At 41.3% G+C, this 24,603-nt stretch overlaps 1 protein-coding gene across 6 annotated transcripts in view; it reads left to right on the top strand.

The window, feature by feature from the left end:
• Positions 1-24,603, top strand: part of TRPM3 (transient receptor potential cation channel subfamily M member 3) — a 495,179-nt gene that overhangs the window by 380,533 nt on the left and 90,043 nt on the right. For all 6 annotated transcript variants that reach the window (XM_060610082.3, XM_060610081.3, XM_060610080.3 and 3 more), the window contains 3 exons: positions 13,659-13,759; positions 15,388-15,522; positions 18,912-18,962. In XM_060610082.3, coding sequence (XP_060466065.1) covers positions 13,659-13,759; positions 15,388-15,522; positions 18,912-18,962 — 287 coding nt within the window. The remainder of the gene's footprint in view (positions 1-13,658; positions 13,760-15,387; positions 15,523-18,911; positions 18,963-24,603) is intronic.

Raw genomic sequence — 24,603 nt, 5'->3', positions numbered from 1 at the left:
GAAGCTGCCATCCCTCCCGAGGACTCAAGCCTGGAATCCGCATAGTGTCTTTTCTGCTGCATTCCATTGGCAGAAGCGAGTCACAAGACCAGCCCAGGTTCAGTGTGAACGCTGGGTGATATATAGTTCCTTAGAAACTGTCTTCAGGGGTGCCTGGGTGGCTCAATCTGTGAAGCATCTGACTCCTGATTTTGGCTTCGGCCATGATCTGTTGGTTCATGAGATGGGGCCCCAGGTCGGGCTCTGCACTGACAGTGCAGAGCCTGCTTGGGATTCTCTCTCTCTCTCTCTCTCTCTGCCCCTCCCCTTCACTCTCTCTCTCAAAGTAAACAAACATTAAAAAAAATTGACCTCCCCTTGACATGTTTAGGAAAAAAAAAAGAAAGAAGCTATCTTCAAAGACTATCTGCCATGGAGAACCAAAATAATCAGCCATGAGAACTGAAGTGGTTGCCTCTGGGTAAAGAGGCAGGGAGTGACGAGATTTGGGATTTTATAACAAATCTTGTAGGAATAGATGACTCTTAACGCTGTGCATGTTTAACCTTAGTAAAAATGAGATACAAAATGGATTACCTGGTTCTCAGTGAAAGGGACAGAACAAGTAAAAGACAAAGGAAGGGCAAACAGAAGTTAGGAAATCATCACTGCAATAATTCCAGAAAATGTGCCAGAACTCCAGGGCAGGCATTTCTGTAGAACGCTGCTAAAAATCACACTATGGAAGATGCAGATATTTTATTTACTCATCCGTGCAAATGAATTCATTTTTGTCATATCGCGAGCAAGCAGTATAACCCAGTAGAGTTTTTTTTCTTTTATTCCCTCTGTCTTAAGTCGATAACGTTTCTCAGTCTTGCATATTGTGTGTCATACGGGAACACTTTTACAAAATTTTTTTAACGTGTTAATGGGAGACCTTGTAACCTACTGGCTTCTTTTATTGCAGAAAGGGCACAATAAAGAGGACTCGTCCATTGAGCTAGGTTGGCAAAAAGAAGGAAATGGAACAGTGTTTCACAATGTTATTAATCAGAAGCCATATAATTTCATTTGTCCTCTTTGACTGCATATGTTATTAGGACACAAAGAAATAGTAGCAAAATTTACTGTAGGTACTCCCAGCAAATATCATCACACAGACAACCTGACTTTGCAAGGTTTTTATATAGTGTTGGTCCATAAAAGTTGCGCCCCCTAGCTCTGAAATCAAACCAACAGTTTTTTGAGGAACCTCCATACTGTGTTTTCCCACAGTGGCTGTACCAGTTTGCACTCCCACCAAAAGTTTAAAAACTGAATTAAATTTTATTAATCCTGAAAATCAAAGCCTTCAGAATAAACAGGATATAAAAATCTCCAGACCTGGTTCATTTTGCCCACACACATGTACATCATTGTATCCAATCGATAACATCCTTAAAGTGTATTCACAAACTGTATCTTTTGAATTGCATATTTTTGATGCACCTATACATTTTTTTAATAATAAAGCCAGATAAGTAAATAAATAAATCTCCAACCCCAAAGGGCTTGACAAACAAAAAATAAAGATACAAAAATTTTAAAGAAGCTGACAAGTGAATTTTGGGTACCATTTGACCAATTTTGACCCTAATGATAGAGCATCAGAGAATATTCTGACTTCCTTCATTCACACCCTGTGGGTTGTTTTATGATATGAACACAAAAGCCTGTTTGCCAACTTCTTTTTGTGAGTATCATGAGTTCAGTAAAATTTTCTAAGTTCCTATGAATTAAAAAAGAAAAAAACGGCTCTAAAATCAGACTACCTGGGTTTGAAGCTTGCCTCTGGCACTTCCTGGCTACTTTACCTTTGACGAGTTTCTGTGCCTCATTTTCCTTGTCTGTAAAATGGGGATAGTGGCACATAGTTTGTTGTGACACTTTAACACATTAACACTTAGAAGCAGTGCCTGGCATGAGCTAAGCATGAAAGAAATATCAGTTTTATTGTCTTATTTACTAAAGATAAACTGAGAAAGAAAACCCCTATCTTCCTGCAAAGGGCTCTTTAACTCAGCTGTCTGTTTTGTCTCTTACAAGCCAAATGTGGATTTCTTCCAGCTAAAGTTAATCCAATTTTTCCTGATTCCTTTTAACGTTCTCCTGGGAGTCTACCTAGAGTTATTTTTACCAAAAGGAGATAGTTATCATTGAGGGCAAGAAAACAGAGCAAAGAATAAGTTATACACAGAACTCATCTACTTCTTTATGTGCATGTTTCAAGCCTTTAATTTGGTTTTTTCTCCAGGTAGCAGCCACATTCCTAAGAGAGGCCCACGGGGGTAGGTAGGAAGTTCTGCTCTGGGAGACCATTGAAGGTGTATCCTAGCAACCCAGTCACATGACAGGGTCTTTCAGCTAGTCTCCTTTCGCTTTTGTGGTTCTCATATTGGTAGAGAATGTGATGTCTTTAAACGAACGGATGGTTATGTTTTCACGGACTGAGACCCTATCGCATTTTGGTGCAACATTTACAAAGAGATTGATGGAAATGAATAGAATCCGAAGATGCATATTTAAACCAGACAAGATTCCGCAGATAAAACACAGAAAGGTCCAAAGACCCCAACAAGAAGAAATGTTTCTCAACTAATATAGAGATGAGTGGTACCATCCTACACATCACAACATCATGGTGCCACTAAGGACATTACAAGGGCTGCAAATCCTGGCTCCTCCACCACCCCAGTCCATCAAACAGGACCACACTTGAGCTATCAAGGTCAGATGACACACCTGACATTTTTGTTTAACAACTCTCCCAAAGGGAGTCCACATCTCCATTTCCAACCCACTGAAGTATTTAGTGACCCTCAGGGTACTTAAAACAAAAACAAAGACAAAAACAAAACTTTCCTCAAACACTGAATCTCAGGTCCCTAAATAAACATTCTCTGCAATATGTGCCTTCGGTGCCATGACATATTTGGGATGTTTTGCTTCAGTGGGCCCTAACTCTGCTCTGAAAGCCCCTTATTCTTCAGTTGTCAGCCTGTGGCACATCCGCCATGTTTCTCCATTCTCTTCAGCTCCTCACTCCTTCTCACTCTCTTCAGAGGGCATCCCCTCTTACTTCACTTAAAATATTTGGTTTCATCCTGGCTCCCTTTTTCCCACTCGTGAATGTCAGTATCTCCACTCAGCCTCATTGCATTCCCTCCTCACCCCAATGACCTCTCTTCTTTGCTGACCAACTACTCCCTGGCCTCCATGCTGAAGATCTCATCCATCATGTGCTTGCTCTTGTCTCCCTCTCCAGTGGCTCTTTCCCTTCTCCCATCAGCACATTCAGGCTCTCTGTCACCTGAGACGACCCTGGCCCTCTCCACCAAGACCCTCAAGGAAGCATCCTAGTTTTCTCCTCTTGACCATCCAGCTCTGAAAGCTGGCCTGCCTTTCCACCAACAGTCTTTACCCTCCACTTACTCTGTTTTCTGAGCTCACTGGCTCACTCTGCAGATTTTTTTCTCACACAGCTTTCAGTACCCATGAAGACCCCAGATACTCTTCTAAACCCCAACAATTATCTTCTGGAACATTCAGCAACTTTTCACAGTGTTGACTTTGCCTATTTCTTATGCAACTCTTTTTTACCCTGAGGGAAGGCCTCCATTTAAAGCCTGTTCTACAATTCACTCCATCTCTCTAAGCCTCTGTTTTCTGATCTTCCAAGTGGGGATTAATATACTTGCTATACAGGGTTTTTGTGAGTATTAAATGAGATGATAAATGTAAAACGCCTAGTATGTGATTGGCTTTCAATATATGGTGGTAATTATACTGATTTTTACCTTTCCTTGGTGTCAGAGACACCAAGTGGGTGGTCTACATGTCTGAGCACTCCTTTGTCTCCTTCTCAGACCCTCTTACTTCTCACTCTGCCTTCTGTCAAAATTATAAAGTACCATGGCTTTAATTTTTTTTAATGTTTCTTTACTTTTGAGGGAGAGAGAGACAGCATGCAAGTGGGGGGGCAGAGAGAGAGGGAGACACAGAATCTGAAGCAGGCTCCAGGCTCTGAGCTGTCAGCACAGGGCCCAACACAGGGCTCACACTCATGGACTGTGAATTCATGATCTGAGCTGAAGTCAGATACTTACCCAATTGAGCCCCCCAGGCGCCATGGCTTTAATATCATGTCTGCATGAATGACCTCCAGATTTTTCTCCAGCTCCAGCTTCTCTCCCTGCCCCTTTTTCTATTTGCCTACTGGACAGCTCCCTTGGGTGTCACTATGCACCCCAAATCCAATGCAATTAATTGTCTTTAAATATACACATATTCTTTAAAAAATTGTCTTTTCCCAAACAGTTGATCTCTTCCTGACTTCCCCATTTATGTTCACACAGCCCCCATCCTTGGAGCTATCCAGGCTCAAAGCCTCCATCACACTTTTTTCTCCCTTTATCCAAGCAAATTCTTACTAACTCTGGGCATTTTTGCCACCACAATATCTTGTAGGTCTATCCCTTCTTTTCCTTCCTTGTTCATCATCATTAGGCCTTCAGGACCTTTGACCTGATTTATTTCAATGGCTTCTTATGGTTTTTGCCTGCTTCTTATTGAGCATATATATCCCTGCTTGTTCTCTATACGTCAATTACAGGAACACTACTATTGTAAAGATCTGACCAAAACAATCTTCTACCTACAGAATCTTTCAGGATATCCAGCGTGAACTTGACAACACAAATTCATCGGTCTCTTCTTCTAGAAAGCTTCAAAAACCAATAATGAAAAGGGAAGAAAAAAAGCAAGCTAACTCTATTTTTGGTAAAACTGGGAAATATTCCAAAATATTTGTAAATGCAAGAGCTCTGTGGGAGGAAAGAGTAAAAGCTGGGGAGAGAGAAACTAGCAGTGGCAATCTTCAGGAAGTACCAGAATGTAATTCCTCGAAGTGAGAAATGCTCTAAGGTGCAAAGTTCTCTCCTTTCTCTGTAGCAGCATGTGCAAGAACTAGAGTGAGTTCAATGGTGACTCTTGAGCCTGACTTAGCCCATAGAAACAGGGGTGGTGGGCTACACATGGAATTATGTAGATAAGTAATGTCTGCAGCAGGGAGCTTGTCTTTGTGGTAGCTGAGAAGAAAGCCTTCCGGTTGTGAATAATAAGTAGCCTGGAATGCTACTCTGGGCCCATTATAACCCAACTCACTAGATGATAAATAATAAAAAAGCAGTTAGCATATAGATACACTCTATAAAAAATAACAAAAGGGAAAAATGTATGCACAGAAGAATATCTGTAAAAATGTGTCCAGAGAACAGATGAGCCTTATGAATAAATATTTTACCATGAGCTTTAAAAAAATTAAATTGCAACAAAGCACTTTGTCTATGAAGAAATACTTCGAAGTTGGAATACAAAAATTCAGGTAAGAGTAGTTGAGGCAACAGGAGGAGATATAACGTGAGTAGCATTCGGGAATGAAGTAGAAGGGAGGACATGAAATTATCACAGAATTGCAGAAGAATTGAGAAAGGCTGCAAGATCAAATATACATTGTGAAAAAGAAAACAGTACAGGACACAACGTATAGAAATGAAGGAAGGGAATGGAAATGAAAACCAATGGAAATAAAGAGTTAATTAAGATTAAAGAGAAATTATATTTATAGGAGACAGAAAATGGAGATCCAACATAAGCATAACTGCTATCTCCAAAGAAGAAAATCAAAGTAATGGATCAGAGAAAATATTTTAAAATACAATTTCAGAATTTTTTCCTTAAATAAATTTTGAAACTTTGATCTAGATATTGAAAGGGCCACCTTGAACCAGGAAAGACTGATTCAGAATCCCCAACAACTAGACACAGGCTACTAAAGTTACTGAGCCTCAAAGAAAATAAAGATGACTTTAGGCCACCAGGCAAAATGATCAAGTCTTTCACGAGATTAAAAAATCAGGTTGGCTACAAACCTTTTTATATTAACATTCAATGCCGGCAGACAATAGAGCAACAGATTTTGATATCAAGTCAGTGTCATTCAACTATCAAGACTATTGAGAGAAAAAACAAACAGTTTAAAACATTCTAGAACTCTAGATTGTCCCCATGACTTTCTCTTGGGAAAACTCCTAGAGAAGATGCAGCCTACCAACTAAGAGATCCTTGGGTACACTCTGGCAAAATCATTAATTGTAACCATTGATACTAGAATCTAACAGCACTAAGATAAAAACAAAAACGGCACTTTGAGTAACAGAAAGGAATGTAAGTGTCACCTGCCTTCCACAGTAGAAATAATGCAACAACAAAAAGAAATTAAGAGGAAGAAGGATAGAGATAGAGGTAGTAGACATTTTGACTCATTATAATATCTGGATCTTTGCCTACTAAAATAAGGAATATAACATAAGACTGACAATTCAAATATTAGTAATAGAAATGTAAGCATATTGAACAGAACCAGTTAAAACACTAAAAATATGGTATGTTCTAAAATGGAATGGTGGAAGAGAGAAAAGGGAGAAAGGGTGCGTGAACAAGATTAATCATTGTTCACAGTAGAAAACTAATGAGTGTTGTGTAAAGAAATAGAATTAGGAGTCCCACACCAGACCTACAGAAACAGAATCAGCATTTAAAACTTTTTCTTTTTTAATCTGTATTTACTTTTGAGAGAGAGAGACAGAGTGCGAGCGGGGGAGGAACAGAGAGAGAGGGAGACACAGAATCCGAAGCAGGCTCCAGGCTCCGAGCTTTCAGCACAGAGCCTGACGCGAGGCTCAAACTCATGAACCATGAGATCATGACCAGAGCTGAAGTCGGCCACTTAACCATCTGAGCCACCCAGGCGCCCCAACAGAAGCAGCATTTAAACAAGAAACCCAGATGAATCATATGCATGTTAAAGTTTGAGAACCCTGCTGTGCACACAGCCAAGGTGTAAAATACTCTTGCTTTCTCATCTCTATTGTACCTTCCTATCTTGATGGTCTACCTACAAGAATATTTTTAATCACCAATAGTGTTAGTTTTCTTTTACTACCCATAACAAATTGCCACAAACTTAGTGGCTTAAAATGATAAAAATTTATTCTCTTATGATTCTGGAGGCTGGAAATCTGAAATTAAGGGATCAGCAGGGTTATGTTCCTTCTGAAAGCTTCAGGAGAGAATCATTTCCTTGTCTTTTTCAGCTTCTGGAGGTTGCCCGCATTTCTTGACTTGAGCTCATTGCCTCTATCAGTCCAACCCGTTGCTTTCATCTTCACACGTCTTACCACTACTTTGAGTTCCTTGCCTCCCTTTTATAAGGACACTTGTGATTATATTGCATTGGGCCCACCAGATAAGCTAGTATAACCTCCTCAACTCAAAATTCTTAATTGCATCTGTAAAGTCTCTGCCCTATAAAGTAACATCACTGGTTCCCAGGATCAGGACGTGCACATCTTTGAGGTGCAGGGGCATCATTCAGCCTAACACACACTCCATTTGTTCAAATCTCCACCATCCTTCCATACTATAATCAAATTCTACTTCCTCCTTCAAGTACTCAACTGCTGAGGCAGTGCTCTGGGCTTATATGTACAGCTTCTACAACATTTACCACTTTGTTCATTGATACAGTGATTTATACACTTGTCATAGCTCTCTTTTTATCCCAACTCACCTCCATTCTGGTTCAATTGCAATTTCCTTAAAGGAAGAGATTGCAGATATGCTTCCATTCCCATATTCTTTAAAGGTGCACACACTAACATTGTCAAAGACTTCTTTTTTTAATGTGTATTTATTTTGAGAGAGAGAGGGAGGGCTGGGGAAGAGGCAGAGGGAGAGGGAGAAAGAGAATCCCAAGCAGGCTCTTCACTGTCAGCATGGAGATCAATGCCAGGCTCAAACAGACCAAGCATGAGATCATGAGCTGAGCAGAAATCAGCAATCAGATGTTCAACCTACTGAGCCACCCAGGCACCCCATCATCAAAGACTTCTTAACTGCCAAATCTAATGCACATTTTGAGGTTCATTCATTCATTCATTCATTCATTCAACAAATGGTTATTGAACACCTGTTATGTGCCAAGCACTGCTCTGGACTCTAAGAATACCGCAGTGAATAAGGTAGACTAACTCCCTGGCCTCTTGAGGTTTACGCTCTGGGGACAGAAATAAATAATAAACTAATAGACATATAGCTGGTGCCTTGTAATAAAAAAAAGTTATAGAGAAGGAAAGTCAGTCTTTTTTACTTACCCTCTTTGCAGATTTTGACCTAATGATCACCTCTTCTTTCTTAAAAACCTCTCTTCCTATAGTGTAAGGCACCATGATCTCCACGTTCTCTTCCTATATCTCTGTTGAATGTGTGTGTGTGAGTGTGTGATTTCTTTCTAAAGATTTGCTTTACTTTCATAGCCTTTAAATGTTGGTGTTATTCCATGACCAATCCTCTTCTCTCTTCCTATCACCTTCACGCAATGTTTTCCAAATCTCTGTCTCCAGACCTAATCCCTCCCCTGCCCCACATCTCAATATCCAATGGCCTCTGGTCATTCCCACCTGGATGGCTATACCACAGGCATTTCAAACTCATTATATTCAAGATTGCAATTTTGCTGCCCCTCAAAGCGTGTTTTTATCTTACATTGCCAATCTCAGTTGGCCATCATGGACCCGGGCCCCCAAGGAGACCACTTTTGACTTCTCTTGCTCCCCACTTTAAAACTCTCATCCACAGCTATCCATTGTGCTTTATAAATATCCCTCCATCCAAACTGCTCCTTCAGATCATTATCCCTTTCCTAGAATATTGCAATACTTTCCTTATTACTCTTTCTCCCTCCAGTCCAATGTCCCTTCCAATCCACCCTTCACACTGGTGCCAAAGGAATTTCCCTAAGATGTACATCTGACACATTATTTCTGAAACAAGTGTTTCCAGTGGTTTCTCTGTGTCTCCAGGATAAAGGGAGCCTCCTCCAATATCATTTATAAGTCCTTCCATTCTGGCTTCAGCTCTCTCTGCTAACTCACATATACCTTAAGCTTTGAATCTTCCTCAGTGTCTTCCCACGAATTGCCTAAATTTGCAGGGGTATTGAACTCTCCCAATCCTTTCCTAGGCTGTTTCTTTTCGTACAATGCCTTTCTTCATCTCATCCATCTAGTGAATTAATCCCCTGCTTAAGACCATTATGTATGCACTTAAATATTCTTCAGCCTCCTGCAGAAAGAGGAAATAATAAAACTGTATTTTTTATGTCTTATACCTACTTGTATTCATTCCCACATCAGGACCTTTATACTCGATATTGCCTTTACCTGGAGTGCTCTCCCCACCCCAACCACCACAAGTCCTTCACATGGTGGCATTTTCTAATTATTTCAGTCCAGTTCAAATGTTATTCTCAGGGAGGTCTCCTGTCCATTCAACCCTCTACCACCACCTTGGTCATTCTCAGTACCACCATTAAACCAGTGCTTTCAAGGGCCTTCTTCATGCTCTCCTAGGATCTGGCATGAGCCAGGGTGGCAGTGTCATATGGGTGGCATAACCCTTAGCTCAAACCAGGATCTTCATGGACCCCAGACCCATTTCAATATTTCAAGGCACCTTCCAACCCTCTAGTTCCCACACAGGGTCAACCAGATGCCCCACAGGACACCCAGACTTGTACCTACAAAGATATCCAATGGTTTCATATCCAGCTCTGGTTTCAGAAGGACAGCCTGGCCAGCTGACTGCATCATGTGAGACTGCGTAGCCAGAACGGTGCTGCCACATTGATTTGGAGTGACTCAAATTGTTCCTATAGACACAGGTCCCACTCCTGGGAATGGCACTGCTCCTTCATGGCATTTACACAATCAGAAAGTATACTGTTTCTTAGTTTGTTCATTTATTTTCTGAGTGCTGCTCTTCTAGTAGAAGTATGTAGTAAGTTCTGTGCAAAGAGTGATCTCAGCTACCTTCTTCACCATGGGATGTTCAGTGTTAAAACAGTTCCTGGCACAGAAGGTATTCAATATCTGTTGAGCACGAGATGATGTATTTAATTACAGACCTAACCCCTCCTCTAGAATGTAAGCTCTCAAGACAAAGGACTCTGCATTACTCATCTTGGTCCTCATACTGGCATCATACCTGCCATATGAGAAGGCATGAAATCTGTAGTTTTTAATGTGTAAATCAATTAATAAATAAACAGATGAATAAGTGAATGAAAATATATTATCTAGTCTAGACTCAAGGTTCTTAACCTTGCCTTCATGATTTTAATGTCAAGGGAAGGTTAAAGACCTCTTATTCTTAAAAGCTTTTGGGGAGCTTTTAAAAACTGCAGTGCCCAGGACCAATGAAACCAGAATCTCTGGGATGGCTCCCAAGTATCAGTCTGTTTTAAGCTTTTCAGGCAATTCCAAAATATAGACGCAGTTGAGCATAGGGTGACCACCCATCCAGGTTTGTGCGGGACTGAGGGTTCTCTCAGGAGGTGGAAATTTCAGTGCTAACACCGTGACTCTCCTAGGCAACTGGGCTGGTTGGTCACCCTGGCTGAGAACCTCTGATCCAAATTGTCACCCAGGATCATTCTTGATGTACTTTCAATTTTTGAGAAGTCAAGACTCATTGGCTTCCTGCTTTCACTTGACACTTAGGTAATTACATTCAGGTAACTCACATTGACTTTAATGTAATGTCAATGACTTTGCTTCCTCCTATGTGTTCCTGTTCAGACTGTGCTGCGACCATTGACTGGGTGACATACAAATCTGTGGCATACAGATGGCAAAGGGAATGATTAAACCATTACAGCAGGTCACCCACGACCAGCAGAGCAGCTAAGGAAGCAAAGGAAAGTATAGAGTGCTACCTTTCCAAATGCAGCCCCAGTGAGCCTTCACTTTTTTTCCTTAAAAGTGATGATAGTACATTTTGACACGTTCCTATTTATCACTTATTTACACCAGTTACCCTAGTATTAGTTTGCAGTTTCTGATGTTACCCCCTGAGGTGATAAATAATTTTAATAGAAAAATCCCTGTATGAACTGAATTCATCATTCCAAACGCTAATTAATTTACTACAAGTATACCAAATCCATCAATGCGTGGGCACCAGAATCAAAAATGCCCTTTGACCTGTGAAGAGAATGTGGCACACAGCTCTCTGGGGCCTTTGTTATCCAAAGGGAGGTCTCAGATCATCAGCACCAGCACCACCTGGGAGCTTTTTAGAAATGCAGAAACTCAGGCTCCACCCCAGACCTGCTAAATCTTAATCTCTAGAAGTGGGGCCCAAGAATCTGTTTTAAAAAGATCTCCAGCTTATTCTTTTGCATGCTCAAATTAGAGAAGCACTCCTCTAGAGAACATTTTGCTCCCCTAATTCTTAACTTCAACATCTCAGAGCCAAGAGGAAAGAGGCAAAGGGAGGCAGCAGAAGAGACATGTAGCACAGTGGTTCCCAAGCCCTGGAGCGCATTGAAAACACCTGGAGATCTTTAAAACTATCAGAGCCTGGCCCCCACCCCAAACAATGTGATGTAATTGTTTTGGGGTGCACTCTGGGTGTACAGATGTTTTAGAAGTTTCCCAGGTGATTCTACTGTGCAATAGACTTTGGGAATCACCGATACAGTCTGATCACCAGCAGCCCTATCTACAGCACTCCAGTGCTGAAGAATTCAGGAAATGGGCAGGACTAGCATTTGCTGTACCTCCTTCCCTCACAAACATCAGAATCCACAGACATGGAATGAAGGAAAAACTCACTGGGGCTGAATCTCACCTCTGGCATGATAAATGCTTCTTCTGTTTACCTTCTGTTAGTAGCTACATGATTTTTTACCTCTCTGGACCTCAGTATCTTTGTCTATCAAATGGAGATAATAAGACCCATTTCTCAGGATTTGGGGGGGATTTGTATATGATAATACATGGAAGTGCCTAATATTTTGCCTAACACATATTAGATGCCCAAAAAATCTGAGCCATGTTAAGAGTGCTGTCTCTGTACTGTGCTCCCCTGCTGGTGGGACCTCTAGCAACATGGAGTCAGGCAAATATTTAGGGACATCTCCTGTTCAGGGTACTAAGGATGTCAATTGCAAAAACCCTGTTTACATGTGCACGTTCACTATATAGTTTAATTTTAGTCTCACATTCTAGTCAGTAAACAGGATAATTCTTATGGTCCCCGTTTCACAAGATGATAAAACAGTGGCACAGAGAGGTCCGCTGTCACATAACTGCAAAATAGCAGACATTGGTCCCCTGACGGTAGCCCAGCATTATCTCCGCCTACCATTCTCGGCTTCACACCCAGCTGCTTGGCAGGTTACGTGTATTGACAGGATGCGTCGATCTAGACCAGCTCTATTCCAATAGAACATTCTGTGATGATGGAATTGTTCTGAATCAACACTCTCCAGTTCATAGGCCACCAGCCACATACGGCTACGGAGCATTTGACATGTGGCTGGTGTGACTGAAGCATTAAAGTTTATTTAATTTTAAATAATTTAGTTTTAAACAGCCACAGGTGGACAGCACAGATCTAGCCACCGAGTCTGGAGAATGAAAGGAGAACTTAAAAATCTATTCCGGTGGCTTCTACCCACAAATCTAAGAAAACCTAAGTCATTTCTTTTTATTCTCTTAAAAGATCTTCTTAACTCTTTTTCAGTAGAGTGGCAAAGCTGGCTCACTAAGATACGAGGACACTGTTACCATGCGACTTACAATTTGAATGATGCGTTGCACCAAAGATTGGCCAGTAGAAACAAAATGTGTCGCAGGGCAACGCTTCTCAAACTTTAATGTGTGCATGAATCATCTGAGATCTTGTTAAAATATAAATTCTGATCTAGGGTAGGGCCTGAGGGTCTGCATATATATATATATACACATATATGTATATATATATGTATATATATATATACATATATGTGTATATATATATATATATACACACACATACATATATATAGTTTATTTATTTATTTATTTATTTATTTATTTATTTATTTATTTATTTAGAGAGGGAGCCAGCACATGCATCAGCAGGGGAGGGGGCAGAGAGAGAAGGAGAGAGAGAGAATCCCAAGCAGGTTCCGCGCTGGCAGGGTGAAGCCCGGTACGGGGCTCAAACCCATGAACTTTGAGATTATGACCTGAGCCAAAACCAAGCGTCAGATGCCCAACCCACTGAGCCACCCAGGCACCCCAGAGGGTCTGCATTTCTAAAAAGTTCCCCGGGTGATGCTGCTTCTGCTGCTGCTTGGCTCCGTGGGCCATACTTTGAACAGCAACACTTGAGCAGTAGTCTTCAATGAGCTGATTTTGTCTCCTTCCTCCTGGATGCATTTGGTGGCATGTGGAGACACTTTGGATTGTCGTGACTTGGGTAGAGGTTGGGGGTGTCACTGGCATCCACTGGATTGAATTCAGGGATGCTGCTAAATAGTCTACAATGTACAAAACGGCCCCCACGGTAAACAATTATCCTGCCCCAAATACCAACAGTACTGAGTCTGGGAACCCCTGCTGTACAGCTGAGTCTACTCCCCAGGAAGAGGGGGACTGACCAGAGAGTAATGGAGTAGGTCTTCTCGGCATAATAACTGATCATTGTTTTCTCTCTCCCACTCTTTTCCCCTACTTGTCTACACACAGGAGCCAATGCCTCGGCCCCGGACCAGCTGAGCTTAGCTCTAGCCTGGAACAGAGTGGACATCGCTCGCAGCCAGATCTTTATTTATGGGCAGCAGTGGCCGGTAGAGTATATGTCATCACCCCCTGGAAAGCCCACTCGCGTGGGCAAATGTATTTGTTTAAGAAGTCTCTGAGAGCAGCTTGAGAAACTGCTGCCTCTTCTCTAGGATGGAAATGTTCCCTTGCAGCCATCCTCAGCCTCAGCCCCTTTCTCATATTTAGGAAAACACTGCCACCTGGTTGAAGACGCCACAAAGCACAACTGCAAACATTCCAGACATTCCCATCTCTGAGTGGACTTTGATGGCAATTTTCAGCTGCAACCGATGCCATTTCTTTTACACGTCTAAAAAAAAAAAAAAAAAAAAAAACACCCGTATAAGACAAAAAATGGTATCAATTAAAATTAAGGAAGGAGTGGAATTAGCAGTTTGCTTCTGGTTGTCTTGGAGGTCGCCGCTTCTGAGTCGTGGCCACCCCAGGCTAGCACATGGCTGAGTCGCACCTCGGGATGCAGAATTAGCAGGTGCCATCTGGTCCTGGTGGCTGAGCACAGGCCCTCCCCATCCCCAACAACCACACAGAGGCAACCAAAGCTTTATATAACTGTTCTTGGTGTGTTTCCCTCAATTGACACTACCAAAAATAAAAACTTGGAAAATTGGCTATTGGGCGGCTTATGCATGTGTCCCCAAGAGGCGGCCAGCAGTCTGAAATTTGATCTCTGTGCCCGGAATAACTGAAGGGCAATGCCCTCATGGGCAGGTCTTATTTAACCCTTCCTTTCTCCCAGAGAGCTTCTGCCTCCGGTTGAGCCCCTGTCTTTATTTATAGTGCTGCTAATGGATTGCTAGTGTGGAAAGAGTGGTCAAGGAGTCTGGACACTGGGAAATTTTTGTGAAAGGAATTAAATAAAACCCCAGTAAACAGACCAAAGAGCCTACGTAATTGAGGGTCTCTGCACTGAAATGGGTGAGACAGAGTCAAGGTAGTCTAACAATGAAAAGACAGAAGAGCCTACTTTTTTTTAATGTTTATTTTTGAGAGAGAGAGAGAGAGAGAGGCAGAATGTGAGCAGGGGAGGGGCAGAGAGAGAGGGAGACATAGAATCCGAAGCAGGCTCCAGGCTCTGAGCTGTCAGTACAGAGCCCAATGCAGGGCTCGAACTCACAGACTGTGAGATCATGACCCTGAGGCGAAGTTGGACGCTTAACCGACGGAGCCACCCAGGTGCCCTGAGCCTACTTTTTGATCTCTTTGCTAGGGTCCCTTTTTTCAAGGTGGCCAAGGATCTAATTCAGAGCCTCAGAAAGAGGGAAATGAGGGCAGCAAAGTAGCCAGTTTGGCATTTCACTAGTGTTGCAGAAGTTTGGTCAGAGAATTGGGAAAGGAAAACCTTGTACACCCTTGCACGTTCTTGGGATCCAGAAGAAAAAAGAGAGTCAAGGAGGAAATAGCTTTTGGAACTAGAAACCTTGAATTTTATTTGCAAAGACAGACCCCAAAACACAAGGGAGATTGTGGCTGTCCCAAAAGTGGAGGTGGGAACAGTCTTGCCAGCATGTTCTTGGATGTGCTGAAGGTTTACCAGATGTCAAAGGCATCCATTTCTAAACTGTTCAGGTGAACAGTACCAAGCAACTGCATCCCTGGACCCTGGGGCAGACTAACTCAGTGACTTGATTTGCAGGTGGGGTCTTTGGAGCAAGCCATGTTGGATGCCCTAGTTCTGGACAGAGTGGATTTTGTGAAATTACTCATAGAGAATGGAGTAAGCATGCACCGTTTTCTCACCATCTCCAGACTAGAGGAATTGTACAATACGGTAGGACCAAGCTAAGGCGCTTTTTATTTTCTCTGTGTTTTTTGTTTTACCTTCTCCTGCCCCCCACATGCCTGTGAATCTCTCCCCTCCCCTCCAAATGCATGGATCATTTTCCACAAATACTCCCTTAGACCTGTAGACGACAATGCCAAGTCACCAAGATCCCACTTGTTTTAACTGCTCAGTTGTCAGTGGAAAGCTAACATTCTCAGATTCTTACACAAAACCACAAGACTCTGGGAATTAGAACACAGTTTATACTATAAGCCCAGAGGGTGTTTGAGGCAAGCAGAGGAGAATTGATTTAACTCAACACATCAAAAGGAGACCGATTAACTATCCTGCATCATCTTGTTATTCTCAGAGCTACCATCATTCATCCCCTTGCCACCAAAACGGAATAAAATGTAAAATACTCCTTATTTGGAGTTGCCCCAAAATATTTTTTGTATCATGTAATAATTTGCCAATTCGTTTACTAGGGATACCAAGGAGTAACCATAAAGAAAAACTACTATTTATGAAGTTTTTTATACTATTCAGTGAGTTAAGTACATTGGCTCTGAGCTGAGACTCATTAAAACCCAATGAAGTTTAAAGAGTAGATATTGGAACCTTCAAGAGGAGAACAAGGTATTTGGAGAGTACAAATGAGGAAGGTTAAGAAAAACTTTCTTCCCAAAGGCTCTGGACCTACTCAATAGTTTTTGCTATTTGTTCTTTTAATTTCACATTCTACCAGGACAAACTCCTTTGGCTCTCCAGTAGACTTCTAATGTGGTATCCTTACATAAACTACATTGCTCCATTTCCCAAATACTCTTTCAATCCATCTGTGATTAACATGTTGGGGAGGTAATTCCTATGATAAATCAGAAGCAGTATTAAATATATAAGTATTCTTAATCAAGGTCAATAAATTTTTACTTGGAATTTTTTTTAAAAAGAGTAGACATTGTTTTCCTCCATTTTACAGATAAGAAAACTGAGGCCAAGAAGGGAATTGGTTTATCCAAGACCACAAAACTCCTAAGTTAAAAAGAAAGCCAGTACTGAACCAACACTTCTGTCTCAGAGGTTATTCTTCTCCTCATTGGTCATAATGCTCCTCTGTTCCACCACCCACAGCACTAATAAGATGGAACTTATTGACCTATTCTCCAGCCAGTGGTGGGTGTTAGATGCTGCCATGCTGGCTCTATCTCATTCCTGATGCTGGAACTAGAAAACAGGTTAGCAGAGTGGCTCCAGGTTTCTGTGTCCTCTGCAGAGTTTTCTTAGTTCTGCATAGTAAAACTTCCAGTAAGAATAACAGACTGAATTAAAAGAAAGACTAGGAGGCCCCAGCTTCCATCCCCATAATAAAGATCAATAATTAGCCATAGGAGAAGTGGATAAATTCCTAGAAATGTACAACCGACCAAGTCTGAATCATGAAGAAATAGAAAAATTTGAACAGACCAATCAATAACAAGTAAGGAGATTGAGTTAGTAATCAGAAACCTCCCAACAAAGAAAAGCCCAGGAGCAGGTGGCTTCACAGGGGAATTTGGTGAATTCTACAAAACATTTAAAGAATTAACCCCAATTCTTTTCCAACTTTTCAAAAACATTAAAGAGGAGGCAGTACTTACAAACTTATTTTAGGAGGCCAGCACTAATTACCCTCACACCAAAGCCAGATAAGGACACTACAAGAAAAGAAAACTATAGGCCAATATCCCTAATGAATATACATGGAAAAATTCTCAACAAAATACTAATAATCCAAATTCAACAGCACATTAAAAAGTTCATGCACCATGATCAAATGGGATTCCATTCCTAAATGCAAGGATGGTTCAATAAACGCAGATCAATAAAGGCATACCACATTAATAGAATGAAAGATAAAAATCAAATCTCTCAATAGGTGCAGAAAAAGCATTTGCAATGTTCAACATCCTTTCATGGTAAAATCTCTCACTAAATTGGATATAGAAGGAACACACTTCAATATAACAAAGGCTACTTGTGATAAATTCACAACTAATATCATACTCAATGGTAAAAAGGTTGAAGGTTTTCTCTCAGAGATCAGGAATAAGTTAATAGTGCCCACTCTCTCCACTCCTATTAAACATGGTACTGGAAGTCCTAGCCAAAGCAGTCAGACAAAGGAAGGAAGGAAGGAAGGAAGGGAAGAAAGGGAGAAGAAAGAACAGAGGGAGTGGGAAAAAGGAATCCAATGTGGAAAGGAAGAAGTAAAACTGTCTTTGCTGATAACATGATCTTATATATAGAAATTCCTAAAGACTTCACACACACACACAACTGTTAGAAATAATAAATGAATCCAATAGAGTTTCATGACACAAAATCAATATACAAAAATCAGTTGCATGTCTATACACTAACACAGAACTCTATGAAAATAGAATAAAACAATCCCATTTACTTCACAATATCATCAAAAACTGTAAAATACTTCGGGATAAATTTAACCAAGAAGTAAAAGATCTATAAAGTAAAAATTGTAAGACACTGATTAAAGAAATTGAAGACGACACAAGTAAATGGAAAGATATCCCATAGCCATGGATTAGAAGTGTTAATATTAAAATGTCCATACCACCCAAAGCCTTTTATAAGTTCAGTGCAATCCCTTTCAAAATTCCAATGGCATTTTTTCATAGAAATAGAAGAAACTGTCTTAAAATTCACATGGAACTACAAAGGACCCTGAATATCCAAAGCAATCTTGAGAGAGAGGAACAAAGTAGAGGCATCACATTTCCTGATTTCAAACTATTTCACGAAGCTATAGGAATCAAGATAGTATAGTATTGTCATTAAAACAGACACATAGACCAACAGAACAGAGTTAAAAGCCCAGCAATAGATACATGCACATGTGGTCAATTAATATTTGAAAAGGGAGCCAGATATTTAAACACAGTGTAGAGGATCCTCAAAATATTTGGGGCTGAGGGGTGGGGAAAATGGGAGATGTTAGCTAAAGGGTATTAACTTTCAGTTATAGGACAAATAAATTCCAGGGGTCATATGTATAGCATGGTGACTATAGTTAACAACACTGTATTGTATAATTGAAAGTTGCTATGAGATTAGGCTTTAATGTTCTTATCATAACAACAACAAAACGGTTGGCAACCTCCTTTACGAAGACTGAACCTAGAACTCAAATGCTCTTTCTTGAGGAACCACAATCCCAAATTCTGCCAGTGTGTGTGTTTGGAAGAGCCAGGTACAGCTGAGCAACTAGAACAAGGCTCATCATGAAGAACGACCCCCTCCTCCGCCAGAACCCTTCCTTCCAGATCCTTCTTGCCTTGCCAATGAAAGCCCCTGACTAGCAAAACCATCTGATTGTTCTTTATTGTTTTCAGAGACATGGGCCCTCAAATACATTGTACCACTTGGTCAGGGATGTCAAAAAGGTAAGAACCCTCTCGACTGCAGGTCGGAGGCCCTGTCTTGACTGCTTCCTGTGATTAGAAAGCGCCTGTGTTTTGCATGCACTGCCAGAGCGCTCCTGTCCCTGCGAGACGCCTCATTTCAGGACACTGTTGTGTGTGTTGCCTTTTAACTATGACATCTTTGCTTACAATGCAGCTGCGGTTTTACCTCCAGTCTCCGTGGTTTTAGATGCTTTCTTTGGACATAATGTTTTTAGGTAGCAGAACGCTAGGCTTTGCCCCATGCTGTGTGGATTTATGCCATTGCCTGTTTTCTTCCCTGCGCCCCTCACTGTTCGGGGAGCTGGTTTCCATGTTGTGTGACCAACCGTAGGAGGTATCTGCACATACCAGCTCCTGATGCGATGCATCACTGTCACTCCTAACACTATACGGAGCTCAGGAAACATAGCTCAAAAAGTCTCAGAGAATCAGAAACTAAAATGCATACGTGCATTCCGTTCTTCTAACACTTTATTTTTTCCAGGATATATTTTCACGTTGACCATCTAACTTGAGGGGAGGTTAAAAAAAAGAAAAGAAAAAGGCAGTAGGTTTGGATGAAGCAGAATGATTCCCATATTACAGAGATAGAGGCTGAAATGTAAGGAGGTGAGAACTGTAGTACGTGGTTAGGAAAGAGGTAGAATTCAAACTCAGGTCCTTCGATGAACAAGGATATACCAAACCTTTAGTGACGACCAGAAGCATGGCACTAATCTACGCTTCCTATATGCTTCAGCTCACTTCATCTTCATGACAATTCAATGAAGTGAATTATTATTTTATTATTATATAGTATGATTCCCATTTGTAGGTAAGAAGAGTGAGGTACAAGGAAAGCTGTGTTTGATCTTAGCCAGTGCGTGTTCTTTTGCCCCGTACAAGCTCTCCCAGAGATAAGTTTAATTCTGAATCCTTGACAGCCATTCCCAGTTGAAACTAATGTTTCAACTCCAAAGGATGGACTAGATGGGGGCGCTTTTCCCATCCCCAACACACACACACACACACACACACACACACACACACACACACACACACGCACAGCCACCCACTAGTTTGTAGCAATTCTTCACCAAAGCCCAAAGGACATAGTCAGAGAAAGCTACAAAGTAAGGTAAAAAATATATGGAGTCACTGTCTAGAACTTCCCTTAGGAAAAGTAGCCACTTTTTAATTTTTCCCTTGAAAGGCCAAGTAAAGGTCCTGGGGCTGCTTAGAATGTACCTATTAACCAGCTGGACCTTTGCTAGTAATGAGTAAAGGGGACAAAAAACAAAACAAAACAAAAACCAAAAACCCCTTCTGTTGGCTCTTGGAAGCTTTCCTCTCATCCCCACATGACTTTACTGAAGGATACTTCATCTGTTGTGAGTGAGTGAAGCCTGTTGTTCTTTGAAAGCAAGAGAACAGTCGCTGTGCAATCTGTACATCCAACGCAACCACCATTCTACCAAGATCACATCTTCCCTTGATCTGACGCATTGCGAGCCGTAATCACACCCGCCCTCAACAGAGCCATTTCTCTTACCCTCAAGTCTTCCAATTTTGTGTAATTTATCCTGGCTTAAAACTGCCTGGCAACTAAAGAGGGGGAAGTGTCTCAAAAGATTCAATGTACACATTTAACACATATTCTTTGCCAAGATATATGTTGCTCACATTCAATAAAATGTCCTGAGGGTTTTTTAATAATAAATAAGACATTGTCCCCCTCACCTTGAGCTAATCTGTGTCGCTGCAGGAATTGTGAGTCTTTCTAGGGCGACAGCTATGCCTTTGTCCCTCAATCCCAGCCATCGGCCAATTTAAGCCTTCAAATAAAGTCACTGATTCACCTCCAACTCCTAGTTTTTCGATATCTTCACTGATTTCCAAAGGGATTTTTGCAGTTAGATTATACTGAGTATAAATGATCAAAACCCCTCCTATTAGGTTCTCTTCTTTGTAGGACTCTGCTTTACAATATCATTTTCTCCCTTCTGAAATCTCATTAGCTGCCTACATTTGCCCCTGTCACTTGCATTAGAAGGCATGTATATTTAAGGGAAGGGTTTTTTAAAACATCTCAGCTAAAGATGGACTCCAAAAGTAATAGAAACTAACAAGAAAGACCATGATGGTTAGGGTTCGGGAGGAAGGAGTATTAGGAGCAGCTTTATTTTTAGGTGTGATCCAAATATTGGAGCAAAAATACATAAAGATTCATTTAGGTACTGATTTATTAAGTGGAAAAAAATGACTACAAGTGGTCCAGGATAGTTCTGAACTGGCTTATAGGAACAACTCATCCTTTTATGTGGGAAAGGAGACAGGCTTTAAAATGCTAAGAAAACCTTGGGCAGTGGAAGCAATTTTCAAAATTAAAGAACTTGATAGTTAGCATGCGCTTTGTGCTTTAAGATTACAAGACTTTATATTACATGTTAATTGATATGATCTGTGACAAAAAGAAAAAAGAAGTGAACCAGTAAGTGCTAAGCCCTGATAAAAAATGCTATTCTGAACCGTAAACACAGTGTTTGATGCTATGTCTATGAGATAAAATGCAAAGAGCTCTTACGGACCCAGGGAGTGCATTTAAGAATAATCAGCTGGTCCTACGTTTATCAGTATGGCCTCTCCAAGTCGAATTCTCCTTTGACATCAACAGAACTGAATTCGGAGAAATGCTCCCAAGCTAGTTTCAAAAATCTCACATTATTTATACCAGGGGAGCAATGAGGTCAACAGTTTGTTATTCAGCAACAATCAGAAATTTGAAATGATAAAGGCCAACCCAGTCCCCTGTTTTCCTGCATAAATCCATGGGACTCACCAATGCTACATTACAGCAGAGTGGCCCAAGTCTGTCTGCTTTTCCGTGAAATCTAACTTGCCATTTTTAGAAGCTAACTGTCTGCTCAATTTGTGCCTCTGTATGTTTTCAAGTACTAGTTTTTCCTTCTTAACTTACATGTCCTAAGACTTCAGATTACCTGGACTCTCATTCCCCACCAAGGGGCGGCGGGGGGGGGGGGGGGGGTGATATGTGAGTATTATATAGAAGTAGTTGTGAAATTATGATAGCTTAAAATTCATTCACATAGGAATTAAGACAGGGCTTTGCAGAATGGAGAGGTGGGAGAAAAGTATTTCAGACCCTCGTTAGGTAAAGAAAGGACATTTTCATAATCCCATCAGCCAAATTCATGCAGATTTCCAAAAGCATTTTTATTTTTTTAAAGGCTGCCTGCTCTAGGGGCACCTGGCTGGCTCAGTTGGGAGAGCATGCAACTCTTGATCTCAGGGTTGTGAGTTCAAGCCCCACACTCAGTATAGAGACTACTTAAATAAATAAGACTTAAAAAAATAAAATAAAAGGTTGCTCGGTCTATAACCATGACAACTATTGTGGGAATGTCCTCTTTGTCCATGAACTTTTGCCAGAGTAGTCTTTTCTCCCCTCTTCCTTGGCAAACCTGACAACCAGCAACCATTTTATACCCGACATACATTAGAATGAAACAAGCCCGTTTTGAAGGCTTGTTATAAGTTTCCACGAAATGTGTTTCCCAAACAGCTGAAATCTGATGGTGAACGTCATGAGCTGACTTCTGAAAAAGATTTTATTTACAAGAGCCGATCTAATACATGCATTTAAACTATTCTTTTAATTAAAAGTCACCTTTAGGAGGGCATGGATGAAAATTTCAGAGTAGCGGCTCATGGCTTGAGAAAAAGAGACAACGTTTTCAGGTTGTCAGATGGTACCTACCAATGGAGCCAAGCTTCTCTGTTTCACTCTGTGAATCAAAGTATTTGAGTCACACAGCTTGCCGCATGCTGGTAAGGCATAAAATGGGACATAAGTGTGCAGGCATTACCAATTGCCAAAGTAAATACCAAAAAAGGGAGGAGAGACTAATAGAAACAACAGACCAAAGGGGCATTATTCCAGTGTCATTCTTGAATTCCTATTTGAAAAGCATCCAAGCATAGGAAGACTCCTCCAGAAGGTTTTTGGACATTACCTGTGGTATATGGGGTGCCGCTCACATTCTCTGCTTTTTCCAGAGGAGGTGGATGTGATGAGCACAACACCATGCCTGTCTCTGGGCTCCCAGTTCCACTAACCAGATTTCAGGGGCGATTAGTGGAAACCCCACCAACGGTGCGAGTTCTGGACAAGAATCTTTGCGCGGTGACCTAGCAGCATAGAAAAAAAAGAGCAGCCTGCCAGGCAGTGGTCAGACAATCGGACCTCTAGAAATAGACGGGACCTTAGAAGTAACTCTGTCCCAAGTGCCTGTTTTCAGAGTGTAAACTGAGGAACAGAGGAAGGAAGTGATCTCCTCACGTTCACAGAGAGGCAGAGCTAGGGCCACCGTGCTGGCCCAGCGCTATTTCCACTGCCGGGTCATACGCTGGGTGTTCTCTGCATCTGTGACATCTGAGGTCACAGGTGGCCACGGCCATCGGCACAGCACCTCAGACATGCCCCAATGTTACCAGCCCCCTCAAAGTTCACCCAGCACAGATATGTCGCAAGAGGCTGAAATTGCACCCGATTCTACAAATTATGTGAAACCTATTTCTTCTTCCCCAAAAAGGTTTCCATTCTTCCTAGTGAAAATTGTGAAACTAATTTCCCTTAATTTCTCTGCTTTCCAGGCCTCGGTGCTGGTGGGGGAGGGGGCGATGAGGACAGATGCAATCAGTCTTGCAGGCTTTCAGACACATTACTTGGTAAAGTAAGCTCTCCCTCCTCCAGATATCACTTTAACAAGGGCATCTGACTCTCCTTATTTCTAAATCCTCCAATCTGCTGTTTTCATTTGCATCGCCTTATTACTCATATAAAACAGAACAGACACCTAAATGCTGGTGGAACCCTCACCGGCTTCGGTTAGGTGAACATCGCCCCCTTGTGGTCAAACAGAAATGCAGGCCAGTTCCTTTAAGGCGTTGGCTCAAAGCTAAGCAGAACCCAGAACGCTCACTAAATCCTTTCTCCTACTTCAGCCCAGATCACATTTAAATCACTTGAAAATAATAAAGCTTTATATGAGAAGTGCCTACAAAAAAAAAGACTCCAGCACTTTCTCTTGTTGTATATAAACCTAGTAGCCCTTTGTGAATAAAATCATTTGCCAAAAATATTTTACTGGCCCGTCTCAAATTTTTATTGAATTTTACCACGATCCCTTTCCTGATAACCCCCCACTCTTCTAGACAATTCAAAAGCATAATTATTGCCACTCACTTCAGGCAATATTGGTGTCTCGTTCTTAGAATTCAAACTGATGTTCACACATAGGTTTCTCAAAAGAAAATATACATAGGTGTTAGGTTTGCTGTTACTCATGATTCAAATTTAGAGAATTCTTACAGGATTAAAAATAAGGCACAAATTCATCGACTTGGTATGATTGCTCTTCAGTAGCATCACACAAAATCTTTTAGGGAATTTTCTGAACCCTGGGACTCAAGCATTATATAGAGACCATAGGAGCCATAGATTTGCACCCATTTTACAGGGAAGCCTTGAGGGAAACCAGTTGATTTACGAAGGACAGACAGAAAGAAGCCCAGGGCAGTTGATTCACAGCCGGGGTTCTCCACTCTGCCTGCCTCACAG

The sequence above is a fragment of the Panthera onca genome, chromosome D4, assembly GCF_046562875.1.
Source record: "Panthera onca isolate mPanOnc1 chromosome D4, mPanOnc1 haplotype 2, whole genome shotgun sequence".
NCBI classification, from domain to species: Eukaryota; Metazoa; Chordata; class Mammalia; order Carnivora; family Felidae; genus Panthera; species Panthera onca.
The sequence above is the reverse complement of the archived record's forward strand: the minus strand, read 5'-3'. Positions and strand labels throughout refer to the sequence as shown.